General features: G+C 37.8%; 1 protein-coding gene across 1 annotated transcript; it reads left to right on the forward strand.

The window, feature by feature from the left end:
• The first annotated feature begins 387 nt into the window (after nt 1–387).
• On the forward strand, nt 388–13,735 carry AQP11 (aquaporin 11). Its single transcript, XM_043875435.1, has 3 exons — nt 388–1,357; nt 9,354–9,470; nt 12,187–13,735. The coding sequence occupies exons 1-3, from the start codon at nt 739–741 to the stop codon at nt 12,264–12,266; spliced, it is 816 nt and encodes a 271-aa protein (XP_043731370.1). The 5' UTR covers nt 388–738; the 3' UTR covers nt 12,267–13,735.
• The last annotated feature ends 278 nt before the right edge of the window (nt 13,736–14,013 follow it).

The following is a 14,013-nucleotide window of genomic DNA, read 5'->3' on the forward strand; positions in this document are numbered from 1 at the left end:
AACCCAGTGGCACACCCTTCTTCACACAGGCCAAACCTTATTTCTCTGTGAAAGCCACGCCCCTTAAACCAGTACCCAGCCCCACCCCACCCACGCCGCCCCACCCCCGGCCTCCACCGCTTCTCGCCTTCTCAGTCGTCCCAGAAATTAAAAACGAGGTGGTTGGCAGAAAAGCTCTTTAGGGGGTCTGGATTGCAGCTTGACGGCTTTACAGTTTTAAGAGCTGAAGAGTAAAACCCTCAAGGTTCTCATGTCAAAGCACCTGTTAAGACGCAGGGGGCGCGCGCCTTCCAGCTCAGCGCCGGGGACCCTGGGGCCCAAGTCTAGCCTCTCGCAAGGGCGCACGGGCCGTCGCGCGCCTGCGCAGTGGCCTCCGGACGCGCGCCGTCCCTCCACTCCCTGCCCCACCCGCGCCCGCTTCCAGTCCCTGAGGGAAACAGCGAGGGCGTGAGTGTGTCTTCTGCTGGCTGTTGGCCCCCTCAGACGGTGCCCTGGCAGAGCTCTCCTCGCGGCCCGTCGCCTCCCCGCCTCCCCGGCTCTGGCAACAAAACTCTAGCGCAGAGCCGGGGAAATGGGGAGGAGTCCTTCCGCGTGGCACCCCAGGGCCTCCCGCTGGTCTGGAGTCGGCCCGCCCCGAGGGGCGTGAGGAGGGGGCGGGGCTGAGGACTTAGGACTGGGGCCCAGAGACCGCCTCCTGCCGAGTCCGAGCAGGCAGCCCCGTCTGGTGCTGAGAGAGCCATGACCGCGCTACGGGGGCTCTGGCCCGAGATGCAGGATACCTGCACCTCGCTGGGGCTGATGCTATCGATCGTGCTGTTCATGGGTCTAGCCCGCGTGGTCAGCCGGCAGCAGCTGAACGGGCCCATGGCCCACGCCTTCGTCTTGGAGTTTCTGGCCACCTTCCAGCTCTGCTTCTGCACTCATGAGTTACAACTGCTGAGTGAGCAGGAACCCCTTCACCCCACCTGGCCGCTGACGCTAATCTACTTCTTCTCATTGGTGCATGGCCTGACTCTGGTGGGCACCTCCAGCAACCCCTGCGGCGTGATGATGCAGATGATGCTGGGGGGAATGTCCGCTGAGACGGGTGCGATTAGACTGTTAGCTCAGCTGATTGGTGCCCTGTGCAGCAGGTACTGCATGGGCGCCCTGTGGAGCCTGGGGCTGACCAAGTATCACGTCAGCGAGAGGAGCTTCGTTTGCAGGAATCCCATTCAAGTGGACTTGCCCAAAGCGGTCATCATAGAGGCTGTCTGCTCTTTTATTTTCCACAGCGCTTTGCTTCACTTCCAGGAGGTCCGAACCAAGCTTCGTATCCACCTGCTGTCAGCACTCATCACCTTTTTGGTCTATGCAGGTTTGTTATTTCCACAAAACACTGGGCACGTCCGCAGCTTCTATGACTTGAGACTCTTAAGTTCTTTGCCAGGATACATTCGAAACTACTACGCTTCTTTGATGTCAATATTGGTATTTCCGTAATTCATTTTGCAGCTCATTCTTTACCGATAGGGTCCAAATATCGATCCTCCATTCAGTGCTTTCTTTTTAACACCCAGAGAAAGCTACTTCTGTGCTGAAACAGAGATCATGTGAGATACTGCCAAGGGTTCAAATATCCTACAAAGGGATTGTTGTAATGGTAGAGCGGAAAGATAACATCAGCTACCTCTTGCACGGTTGGTATATAGATCCTTGCTGAGGCTCTCGCTGAAAAATGATCCTGGGTTGCGAAAGTTCCTTCTAATTTAAAGCACAAGCTACATGATTAGCTAGTAGTAAGAGTGGGAAGTAAAATTCTATAGTTCTATTTCTTAGTTATTTTTCTACAAAATTACTTAAAATCATTTATTTCCTTTCTAATTCATCCTGAAATGAACTTTTAATGGCCTATCAAGGAAGATGTGTTTTAAAATCAGAACTTGCTCGAAATCAAAGATTTTTTAAAATAATTATCAAGAAAATTCTTTGCGGGAGACCCAGGTTCGATCCCTGGGGTGGGAAGATCCCCTGGAGAAAGGAATGGCAATCCACTCCTGTATTCTTGCCAGGAAAATCCCATGGACAGAGGAGCCTGTCCAGGCTATAGTCCATGGGGTAACAAAGAGTTGGACACAACTGAGTGACTTCACTTTCTTTCTTTAATGTATAATAGGGTGATCAATAAAAAATTCTCAAATTAAAAAAAAAATTCTTGAGAAAAAAATAATTCTTGAGAAATCTGCTTTTTTGTAAATCATGTTTACCTTGACAGACCTCAGATATAGTGGATATTTTAAATAGAACAGGAAAATATTCTAAATAGGATAGGGAAATTTGAAAGGCAATGATGAAGCACATCATTTTAAATGACCATAACAGAATATTTTCACTAGAACTATATCTGAATTGTAAAATGTTTTGGAGGTAGACGTCTAATAAAAAGAACTAGTAGTAAGACTCTGCCTTCTGCGCATTGAAAGGGAAACTATGAGTAGAGACAAACCTTAAGATAAAGACTTTTAAACATATGCTCAACTTCCTAGGTAAAATGAAAGACTTTCCAATCCATTTCACCTTCTTTAAAAGCTAGTACCATCCTTTTTGTAGACTCAGATGGAAATGAGTGGTATAGGAAAGAAGGAAGGATATATGCATATTTGAGGGGTTGCTTATTAAAATTTTAAGTTTGGACTAAAGCAGAAACATCCCTTGTATATGAACAGAATCATCGCTTGCAAAAAGTTATGCCACAATTTAGCTCTGTACTTTAATTAGATGTGGTAATTTACATTTAAAAGATTTTTTAATAAAAACATTTAAATTTACCATTTACATTAAATGGTAAAACATTTAAAAGATGTTTTAGCGACTTCCCTGATGATCCAGTGGTTAATACTCCTCACATCCACTGCAGAGCTGGGGGCTAGCTCCGGTTGGATCCCTGGTTGGAGGATCTAGACTTCCACATGCCCCACAGGGGCGGCCAAAAAAAGAGTTTTAAATTAATACAATGTTATACAGAGTTCCTTATCCCTCTCTTGATAATCTATAAGTTGGTATTCTTCCTGTTTTTGTACCGTTAATACCTATTTATGATTTCAACAATAATACTGTATATAATATTAGCCAGTATCTATTTTATAAGTAACAAAGATTTTGAGAGAAGAGAAGGTAATATTTGAAATTATACATAAATATAAGGAGAGTTATTGGAAGACCCGTAAAATAACAATTTAAGATATCCAGAAGCGTTCTTTTCCTTCCCCTCAAATTACTGACATCGACATTGCTGAAATGAGGCTACTACTTGATGGAGGAGGAGGAGAGACTGAAAGGATCACTAGAGCAGTGGTTCTCAACATTCCCTCTGCATAAAACACTCCCTGGGGAGTGTTTTAAACATATTCATATCTGGGTACAGAGATTAAGATTTAATTGCTGTGGAAAAAACAAAATAAGATTTAACTGCTGTGTGAAGGGGCCTAAGCAATGGTAGATTTAAAATTTTCCCAGGTGATCCCAATATGAAACCAGGGCTGAGAACCACTGCTCCAGTCTAGATGTTGCTGGTCAGTTCATCATAGTCACTAGTCACATGTGATTATCAACTAAAATATTCCTCAGTCACAATAACAACATTTCAAGTACTCACTAGCCACACTAGTGAGTACCATACTGGACAGTGAAGAAAACTGCAGGGACAGAACCTAACAATTATTTATTGTTGTTTCAGAAATTGATTATTATGATGTTCCTTTTCTGCCAAATAAGGGAGATAAGAGTATTCACTGGGCAATGTGCAAGCATATAGGAAATTTATGAGTTTTGGTATTTAATCCTTACAACAACCCACTGATGAATAAATATACTATTCCCATTTTAAGTAAAGTGACTTGTTCAAGACCACACAGCTATTAATAGAATGAGCTGGAACCATGGTTCAGATTTATACTAAAGCTTATACTCATTTCATTATCAGCATTTCTACAGCATGCTCCTAAAAAGTAGCAAAAACATATACATACAATTGAATATTGTTCAGCCATGAAAAGGAATGAAGTTCTGATAAATGATACCATAGGAATGAACCTTGAAAACATTATGCTAAGCAAAATAAGCCAGACACAAAGAGACAAATGTTATATGACTTCACTTTATATGAAATATTCAGAATAGGCAAATTCATAGAGTCAGAAAGTAGAATAGAGGTTACCATGGGTTGGGCAGCAAGGAGGAATAGGGATTTTTTTATTTAATAGGTACAGTTTCTGTTTCAGGCAATGGAAAATTTTAGAAATTGTGGTGATAGTTGAACATTATAACCAATGCCATGACTATACACTTTTAAGTGGTTAAAATGGCATACGTTATATTTTACCATAACATAACAAAATTTAAGTTAACAAAGGATTGTTACCAAATAAACTTAGCAAACACTGGATTAAACAGATTTTCTAATTTAAGACTCACAGAGTTTTACTATGCTACTGTTTATCATGAAACTCCAAGAGAAAGATATGGAACAGTTTTTCAAATATAGGAATACTTTTGTCTAGGAGTGTGTAGTAGAAGAGAACATACTTTGGGAAATGCTGTACTAAGCCATATCACTCCCCATTATTTTCTATGGATATAAATCATAACTTTAGGTCAGAGTTATTTAAATAGAGTGAACTGTTTTAGGACTAGCTCAGTGTGTATCTCATCAGGCAGACATGAGGACTTTGCAGGAAGGAGTTAAGAATGGATAGGGAAGGGAAGGCAGGGGAAGCATTAGCTAAGTCAGGAGTTGTTACAAGTTACTTCAGTATGTCAGTCTCTCTCTCTTTTTTTAACTTCTAAAACTCTATTGGACTTCCCTGGTGGCTCAGCAGTAAAGAATCCACCTACAAGGCAGGAGACCACCAGCAATGCAGGAGACATGAGTTCCATCCCTAGGTTGGGAAGATCCCCCGGAGTAGCAAATGGCAACCCACGCCAATATTCTTGCCTGGGAAATCCCATGGACAGAGGAGTCTGGCGGGCTACAGTCTATGGGGTTGTAAGAGTTGGACACAACTTAGCAGCTAAACCACCACCACTAAGATAATATTAGTACTGGTTTGGCTAAGTTGCATGCTGGGATATTTCTTTAATCACTTGCATTTCAGGATACCCAGAAGTCACTAATACAGGTCATATCAAAAGAATGGATTATTTAAGCTTATAGAACATAACTGTTCAGCAACATAGCTACAGGCTCCTTGGATAGCCAATGACTAAGCATCTGACTGCATATTTATTGATTTAGCACCCTGCACATTTGTGCAGATGGAGGCCACTGATGCCTTTAACACTTATGTATTTATTGGCTTCCCAAATAAAGTGAGAAAAAGCTTTGTGATTTTTTAACATATTAGAACTATAAAACTATTAATGCAAATTTCAAGCAAGTCTTCCTTTAGGAAGATTTAGGTTTGGGGATAATTTGGTTCAATGACTAGGATGAGAGAACTGCATAAATTAATTAGATGTTGGAAAAAATCTATTTTACACATCCAAGTAGGTTGTCTTTCTTACTGTACCCTGTTCATTTCCTTTGCAGAACTTTTAGTTATATACTTGTTTTCTGATGTAATGCCTGTCTTCCTCCACCAGACAGTAAGCTTTATGAGTACAGAGACTAAAGCTGTTTTATTCATTATGAAATATAACCAGGACAGTATAGTGTCACCTGTTACAAATAAATACTCATTATTTTTAGAATGAGTAAAATGAATGAAATAGCAAATAGTCTATTCACTTAAAAAAATCAAAAGAAATAATACATATCTGGGTATTCCATATTTTATGTCTAAGAGCTTCCAAAATAAGCCTAATAAAATGTTCAAAGTAATTGCACTTTTACTCCATTCAGGAGCTTTTGGAATCCTTCTAAGTCATGAAGAATTTGGATAGATTATTTGTCAAAGAAAGGAGCTAAGTCCTTTATATATGTATATTTACTTTTAATATAATAACCATATGAAATAGGTTCCAATCTACAAATGAAAAACAGCTTCAAACAAGGCACAAAATATTTTGTTTTTGTTTTTCTCATGCCAGTATAATACAGTGGTAAAGAGCATAAGCCTCTTGGAGTTGGACTGTGTCCTTAGGAGAGATAATTTAGGTCTGTTTCCTCATCCTTAAAATGGAGAATAACACTATCGCTTCAGACTATCATGAAAAATAATGTACTCCAAGTTCTTCCCACAGTAACTGGCACAGATGTCTGGTCACTGGAAAGGGTGATTCCATTTATAGATTCCATTTATAAATTAGTTAATTGACACTCTAGCTTTTATACAAGTCTTGCATGATTTTAGTGTCATTCTGTCAGAGAATTTGATTTGCTTTAGGACTACTGAGAAACCTAAGTGCCTATAATTACCACATTTGGAACTCCGTCCTTTGACTGTCCTAATTTCACCAAGTTCACACTGTCCTCTGAGATTCTTAGCAGCCAGCTGGATCTCCCTGTCGATACCTCTTCTTCAACAGGTGTTATGGCTTCTTCCCTCCAGACATCAATACATAGTAACTAATTTTTCAGTCATTTTCTCCAAGTTCTGTGCCTGATGGATAATTCTTACTTTTTAAATAATTCATATTTAACTACAAAATACATGAATGTGTTCTTTGTAAAAAATGCAAACACCACCAATGAGACTCTGTTTTCCCAATGAGACTCCCAGTGCCTGTTGATTGCCGTCCTTCATGCCTGTCCCCTCTCCTTCCTGCCTCCTCTTCTCACCAGTGTAGTCCTCTGTGCATGCATGTCCTTCCCAACTCTTACATACGTTTATTGTACATATTGATAGGACCCTACAGAAACGATTATATGTGCGTTCATATTAAGATGAATCATACCTTACTTTCTGCAGTTTATGTTTTTTAAGTGGTGTGGTTCAGTGATACTATCTTGGATATCTGTGTTAGTAAAGAGATCTTTCTTATTATTTGAATACTGAACAGCATTCCAAATTAATAATAAAGTTATTTATTTAGCTATTTTCTTATGAATGAACACTTAGGTTTTTCCCAGTTTGTTGCTATTATAAATAAACAACCTTGTGTCTACTAGTATACAGGTACCAGTAGTTCTCTAGGACAGTGGTTTTCAACAGAACAATTTGAGCAACGTCTGGGAACATTTTTGTTTGTTACATAGGGGAGATGAATATGCAACTGACATTTAATGGGTCAAGGCTAGGAATGCTAAAAATCCCACAGTGCATAGGACAACCCCAACAAAGAATGATCCAGCCTAAAATATCAAAGCCAATGCCATCTTTTGGACCTTTTGTTGACACAATGGATTTCTAAATCAGTTAACTTATGCTTAATGCTTAAAATAACAATTTTTTTTTTCATGATTTTGTGGGTTAGATAGGAAATCCCCCTGAGATCATATAGCTGGACAGTTGGTTTCTTTGGAAGAGCAAAGGTGCTTCACTCATGTGTCCAGCGGTTGGTTCCAACAGCCATCTGAGATACCTCAGTTTTTTTCCTTGTGGCCTCTCATCCTCCATCAGCCTAGACCAACTCATGTACATGGTCAGTACATTGTTCCAACACAGCAAGGAGTAGAAGCCAATGATGCATTTATTGAGACCTGAGCCTAGAATTCAGTGTTGCCCCTCACATTCAGAATTCACATAGCATCACTTCTGCTGCATTCTATTTGTTAATGCAAGTTGCAAAACCAGTTCATACTCAAGAGGGAGGAACAGACTTGTGCATCTTAGGAGAAGCAGCATCTACCAAGTTACACTGAGCAGAACTGGTGATGGGAGGATTAGAAGACAAAGAGTATGAAGTAACTGGAGTTTTAGAGTGGTATAAAACCAAATGGTAGTGTTCTTAGACCTAATAAAAATACCAGAGACCTAATGGCAATACTGAAGCAAACTAATTATGAAGGTAACGGTTGTCTATTGATAAATGCCTTAAAAAATCACAGGTCACTTGTATTATCACTGCACATATTACATTATATTTTATTGTATAATCTGTGTGGGAAGATCTGTGTGAGTTCTTACCTTTCTGTTCATGGCGTCCAGAATATAAGAACTCAATAATTTTTTGTGGCATTAATTTGAAATGACCACACACTAACCAAATAATTCTGCTGGCCCCTGGCAGTTGCAGGCTCAACATTCCAGGATTTGACTATTCAAGAGTAGTTCTGAAGGTCCATGATGTGATGTCATTTATAATTGCTGAGGCATGAATATGAATTGTGCTGTGGGGCTGGAATGCTAGGAAAAAACTCTTAGCCATGGAGTGAACTCAGTTCATTTCTCAACATCTTTATCGCAACACAGCTTCAATGTTTTCAGCCTGTCAAGAGTGAAATCTTATGAAAAGGTCACTTAATTTCCAATTTTACTTCACGGCATTTTATAAAAACAGTTAACATGCTCTTGTGGTGTGTGTCCATGTAAAATTTGTAAAGATCTTTGATCTTTTGCTGTGGCTAAGTTAGAGGCAGATGAGTGTGCTCAAGCTTCCACATGGAACAACCACCGGAAATGTCTCTATCTCAGGGATACAATCAGGGTATGTTCTGAAAAGCTGAGCCACAGTTTTGGTGAGTACCACTGGACAGCCAGTCCAACCTCTTTTGCTTTTCCTCACTTGCTGTGTGGCCACAGCTACAAAATTCCTGGGCCCCATCTCAGAGAGAGACCCTAAGTGAAGAGCTGGACCCTAAGTCCTGAAAAGCAGGCAACAGTTAGAATTTGTGCTGATCTTTCATGATTACTCAGTCACTTCTTTTTTTATTAAAATTTTTTTCTGTAACCACTTTATTGAGGTATAATTCACATACCATTCACAGTCACTTCTTTAGGGCTCTGTTGACAAGTAAAAGTGGAATCAATGATAATGCTTTGGTCTATTTTACTTTTTGTTTCAACACCAAGGTTATTTCTGTTCAAGAGGATCCTGGGGTATTGTGCCCATTTTAACAACATTTTCATTATATTTTTATTAATTCAAGTTGATGAATGTTAAGAAGGGCAGCCAAATCTGTTTTATAAAACTGTAGGAATACTAACAGAGCAGGTTAACTTTCAATGTGTATTTCATAATATACTATAGGAAAAGCACTGGATGAAAATTCTTAATGTCCTTTGTCCTCCTGCCTTTTTTGCACCTGGCATATTATAATCTATAATCTATTTTTATATTCTATAATATGCCAGGTGATTCTTCAAAGGAAAATTACAGAATAAGAAAACTTAAATACCTAAAATAAAAGTTTTATTTAGTAATCCCTGTATTTCTAGTTACAAGAAAATGTAAGATATGTGGTTTGGTATCATTCTGCTTAATATGTATTACAGGAGGAAGTCTAACAGGAGCTATATTTAATCCAACTTTGGCACTTTCACTGCATTTCAAGTGTTTTGATGAAGCATTCCTTCAGTTTTTTATAGTATATTGGCTCTCTCCTTCTTTAGGTAAGTATATTTTTATTCAATATGATGAAAAGATTAGAATATGCTAAAATACGATATGGAATGTCACTGTAATATGTCAATTTTCAAAGCCAGAGTAGGAACAAAAAAGAAAACAAAAAAGGTATGAAATATTATGCCCAAAATAACATTTTATTTTGTGCAGTATCCTTTAAAACTGCTTTTGTCTTCAAAGAAACAAGTTAAGAATAGTAAGTTTGAAGTTTAATCTATCTTTAATATGCTCTCAGATATGAGGGCAAAGAAGTGAGGATTACTTCCATTAAAAAATAATCTTTTTTTGCTAAAGGAATTTGTTTTTTCAAGTTTGTGAGCTCCAGATAAAATACTATTTGGCTCATTTGACCCATTTTGTTGAAGAGCATTTCATGAAACAATACAGAACTATAATAAATGTAGTTTAAAAATTTTCCACAAATTGCATTCCCATTATTTCTATCTGGGTCAGATATGTAAAACTCTTCTTCTCAAATAGGTCAAATAACACAAAAAAGTTACAAAATAACTGTAATCATGATATGCATATCCTTATATAAGTTATCAGCATTTCTTGATTTTGTCTAATCACCTGTTTTAAGCCTGACTGTAATTCACAGCTATAAATGAATATGAGGATAACTGGCCTTCTATTAGTTCATTCTTCTTTTTATCCACAGTTTACATTTTGTTTCTTGTTGCTCATTTCTGTGGGGGGGAAAAAAAAAGGGTACCTGTAGGAGGGTACCTACAGAAGAAAACATTGGCATAACAGGTTTGAAGAGCCATGACACTTTACTCCTCCCATTCACCCTCCATTCCTGTCATTTAGGAATTTTCCTCACATTTAGCATCTGTTATGCTCAGTAATATCTATATTAAACATGAAGAATATCAGAAAGAAACTGTATTTTAAGATGCTAATAAAGGTAACTTTTTTTCATCTATTCATTACTAGTGTTTTCCAGTAACTTCTTCAAAGATAGATTATCTGTTCTTGATTTTTAAGAAGTAAAAAAAGGTCACTGTAGTTCACAAAGAAGTTAAAAAGGTCACTACCTGGACAGGTCTACTAATAGTTTTTTTTTAATATTTATTTATTTGGCTGCACCAGGTAATTGTTGCGGCACACGGGATCATTGATCTTCATTATGGAATGTGGGATCTTCTTTTTTCCAGTCATGGCATATGGGATCTAGTTGTGGCATGCCAACTCATAGGTGCAGCACGTAGGATCTAGTTCCCTGACCAGGGATTGAACCCAGGCGCACCCTGCCACCTCCTCCAAATTAATAAGATGTTAGAAATGTGACTATAAGGGTGTATATAGAATTAATTCTCTAGCTTATACATTTCATATAATGAAAATTAGCAGATTCTTTTTGATTCTATAAAATTGCAACTCCATTTTTATAAAGTTTTAAACGTAATGTCTTATTTTCTGGCTCTAACTTTATAAAGAAAATGTCAAATTTTGTGAATTAGATTGATTCTGATTTTTTTTTTTAATCTAAAGCTTCTGGTTGCAAAACAGGCTCATCTTTTAAAAATTTGTTAAGTTATCCAAGTATTAGTCAAACCTTAATTTCCTCTTATCAAACAGGAGTAAATTATCAAATCTGCATGTGATAAAAACACATTCTTAATTTAAGTTTAACTGATTTAGAGCATTAAGCCTACCTTTAATCAACCCTGAATAGTCACTGAAAGGACTGATGCTGAAGCTGAAGCTCCAATACTTTTGGTCACCTGGGAAAAGGCAACTCACTGGAAAAGACTCTGATCTGGGAAGATGGTTAGATAGCATCACTGACTCAACGGACATGAATTTGAGCAAACTCCAGGGGACAGGGAAGGACAAGGAAGCTTGGCATGCTATCCATGGGGTCACAAAGAGTCCGACACAACTTAGTGACTGAGCAACAATAGAGCTTTAAACCTACATACCTTAAGATAAAACCATTAACCACCACAGACTTCTCTTTTAGACAGTGACTTGAGTCCCATGGCTGTGCCCTCTGTTTCTGTTTCCCATTGAAAAATTTTAAATCTTTAGTATAAAAATGTTTTTAAATTACCTATTATACACATGCTAGATTTATCTGAAATGACCTCAAAAATGAAAATTTACTAATTTGATTTTTAAAAGCATATTTATATTCAAGTTTTAAAATGTCAACTGAAATTTTTGTTTCAGAAACTTTGCTTAATACAGTTCTAAAAGCTATTAATGGTTGAGATTAAAATGGGGACCCAAGTCGAGTTTCTCACTTAGCAAGCCAGTAATGGAGCTAGAAACAGAACTCCAGATCTTTCTATTTTATTTATCCTTTGAATTCATTATTTAGATCCTACTGGTTTTTCCAAGTATGTACTGTTTTTAATGATTCATGGTTGAAGAAAAATCATGTGAGAATATTAGACTTTAAAATATCTACATGATGGAACTTCCCTGTGGTCCAGTGGTTAAAACTCAATGCTTCTACCACAGGGGGCATGGGTTTGATCACTGGTTGGGGAATGAAGATCCCACATGTCATGTGTTATGGCCAAAAATAAATAAAATATCTACACGTTTTATGTAGAACTGGTGTAGCTAATTCTTTTAAACACACCTCTACAAGTCTTGTGGTAAATAATTGTATATAATCTTAAATTATAACCACGGATCATAAACTTCTTAAAGATTGTTTTATTTTACTATTTACTGTTTGTCTTTCAGGTATATTGCTGATGATTTTGATGTTCAATTTTTTCCTTCCATGGCTATATGACAACCACACAACTAATAAAAAGGAGTAACTATTCTAAAAGACTCAGACAATTACAGGACAGTCAAGCTGGATGTGATAAAGATTTTATCACCTAATATTCAACACTGGTTGCACTGGATTCGTCAATATTATCTTCCTTTGAAGAAGCTGCCTTAGAGTTTTCATCACTGGAACTTAAAAAAAAAATTACTGTGAAAATGAAGTATCCTGTGTTTCTCAGTTAAGGCTTGTTCTTTCAAGTGTGTATTAAATGCTGCTAGAAAAGACTACATTAAGTATAAATCTCAAGTGATAATTGTTAATTTTGATGAAAAAGAAACTTGAGTACAGAGTGAGAAGGGAAGGGTAGATGATGGTGGGACCAAGAAAGAGTATGTGTATCAGGTGTCATCTGAACGAGCAAGATTTTTAACCAAAGTACAACCGGTCATGCTTACAGAACTGGAGAGGGATACTTTTCAGCCACTACCTCGAACAATGATACCATCAGCAGTGTCATCTTTCAATAGGAAAGTTGCTATTAGAAGTAGATATCTACTGATACTCAAGGGGTTTCCTGAATTTTAAATATATTCTAATCTAAAATATTTTCTCTAAATAGGCAATTTCAGAAGCTTTAGGCAAGCTGTCATTCTTTAACAGACTTTACTAAAGCACTCATACAAAGTTTAAGCTTTTCATGTTCTCATTTGATTGTAACAGCTACTTTATGAAGTACGTAGGGCATGTATTTTTAATATCCGTTTTACAGATAAGGAAACTAAGTCTGGAAGGGAGTTTACTGCTCTGCCCAAGGTGAAACACAGTCAAATACCATCTTTAGACTTCTACTTCAATACAAAAATATCTTCTCAGTTATCATTAAGACTGAAGGAACACTGAAGATTTTGAAGAAACATTAAATATTTTATGTTACAGTCTCTTTTTTCAGGCTTAAAGAACCTTCAAGTTTTCCTCTATTAGAAGCTTTCTTTTATTAAAGTTCAGGCCATTAAAGGCTAAGTATGTTTTTCTTCAAAGGAATTCCATCATCAGGGTTAGAAATGAAAGCAAAAAGAAAGAAAAAGTGGCGGGGTGGGGGGATGAAATAAGACCTGTTTGAGTAATAATCAATTAAGCAACTGATAAACTTCCAGGTGATTTAACTGCTGCTTGATGATCGGCCTGTGATAGTCACTCTCCATAAACCTGCAGACTGAACTCAACAGCTGCAGGCTACCCAACAAGGCAGCCAGTTTGAGGGTCATGGACTTTGACTCTTGAACTTAACAAACACAGACATAGTAGTTTCTATTTTAAAAAGCAGAGTTCATAAAATTGCGACAATGGCTAAATGGAATTTCTGACGTGTTTCATTTGATCTGCACAGTATTTCAAACAAGCTAGCATTTGTAATATTTTTTTAAAACACAAAAATCCACAGTTCTAGCTTCTCTTGAAAAAAATAAAAAAGATGAGTCAACATTAGGCCTGAATTCTGCTATTACAACCACACAATATAACTGGTCCCAGGACTTCCCTGGTGGTCCAGTGGCTAAGACTCTGACCTCCCAATGCAGGGGGCCTAGGTTCGATCCCTAGTCAGGGAACTAGATCCCACATGCCTCAACTAGAGATCTCGCATGCCACAACTAAGACCCAGTGCAGCCAAATAAATAAAAAAGACTGGTCCCTTTAAAATAATCCCTTTGCCACTCCCTATGTCTTCCAAACATGAAGCTGAATTTCACTTGTTTCATGGCTTTTTCCATACATAATTTTTAAAAATTCATATC

This window comes from Cervus elaphus, chromosome 2, assembly GCF_910594005.1.
Source record: "Cervus elaphus chromosome 2, mCerEla1.1, whole genome shotgun sequence".
In the NCBI taxonomy this organism is placed as follows: domain Eukaryota; kingdom Metazoa; phylum Chordata; class Mammalia; order Artiodactyla; family Cervidae; genus Cervus; species Cervus elaphus.

Bases quoted from the DNA above. Each gene is read 5' to 3' on its own strand.
- AQP11 (XM_043875435.1), top strand. From the start codon at position 739: ATGACCGCGCTACGGGGGCTCTGGCCCGAGATGCAGGATACCTGCACC. The intron at 1,358-9,353 runs GTTTGTTATTTC...TATGTATTACAG, and splicing joins CACCTTTTTGGTCTATGCAG to GAGGAAGTCTAACAGGAGCT. The intron at 9,471-12,186 runs GTAAGTATATTT...TTTGTCTTTCAG, and splicing joins TTGGCTCTCTCCTTCTTTAG to GTATATTGCTGATGATTTTG.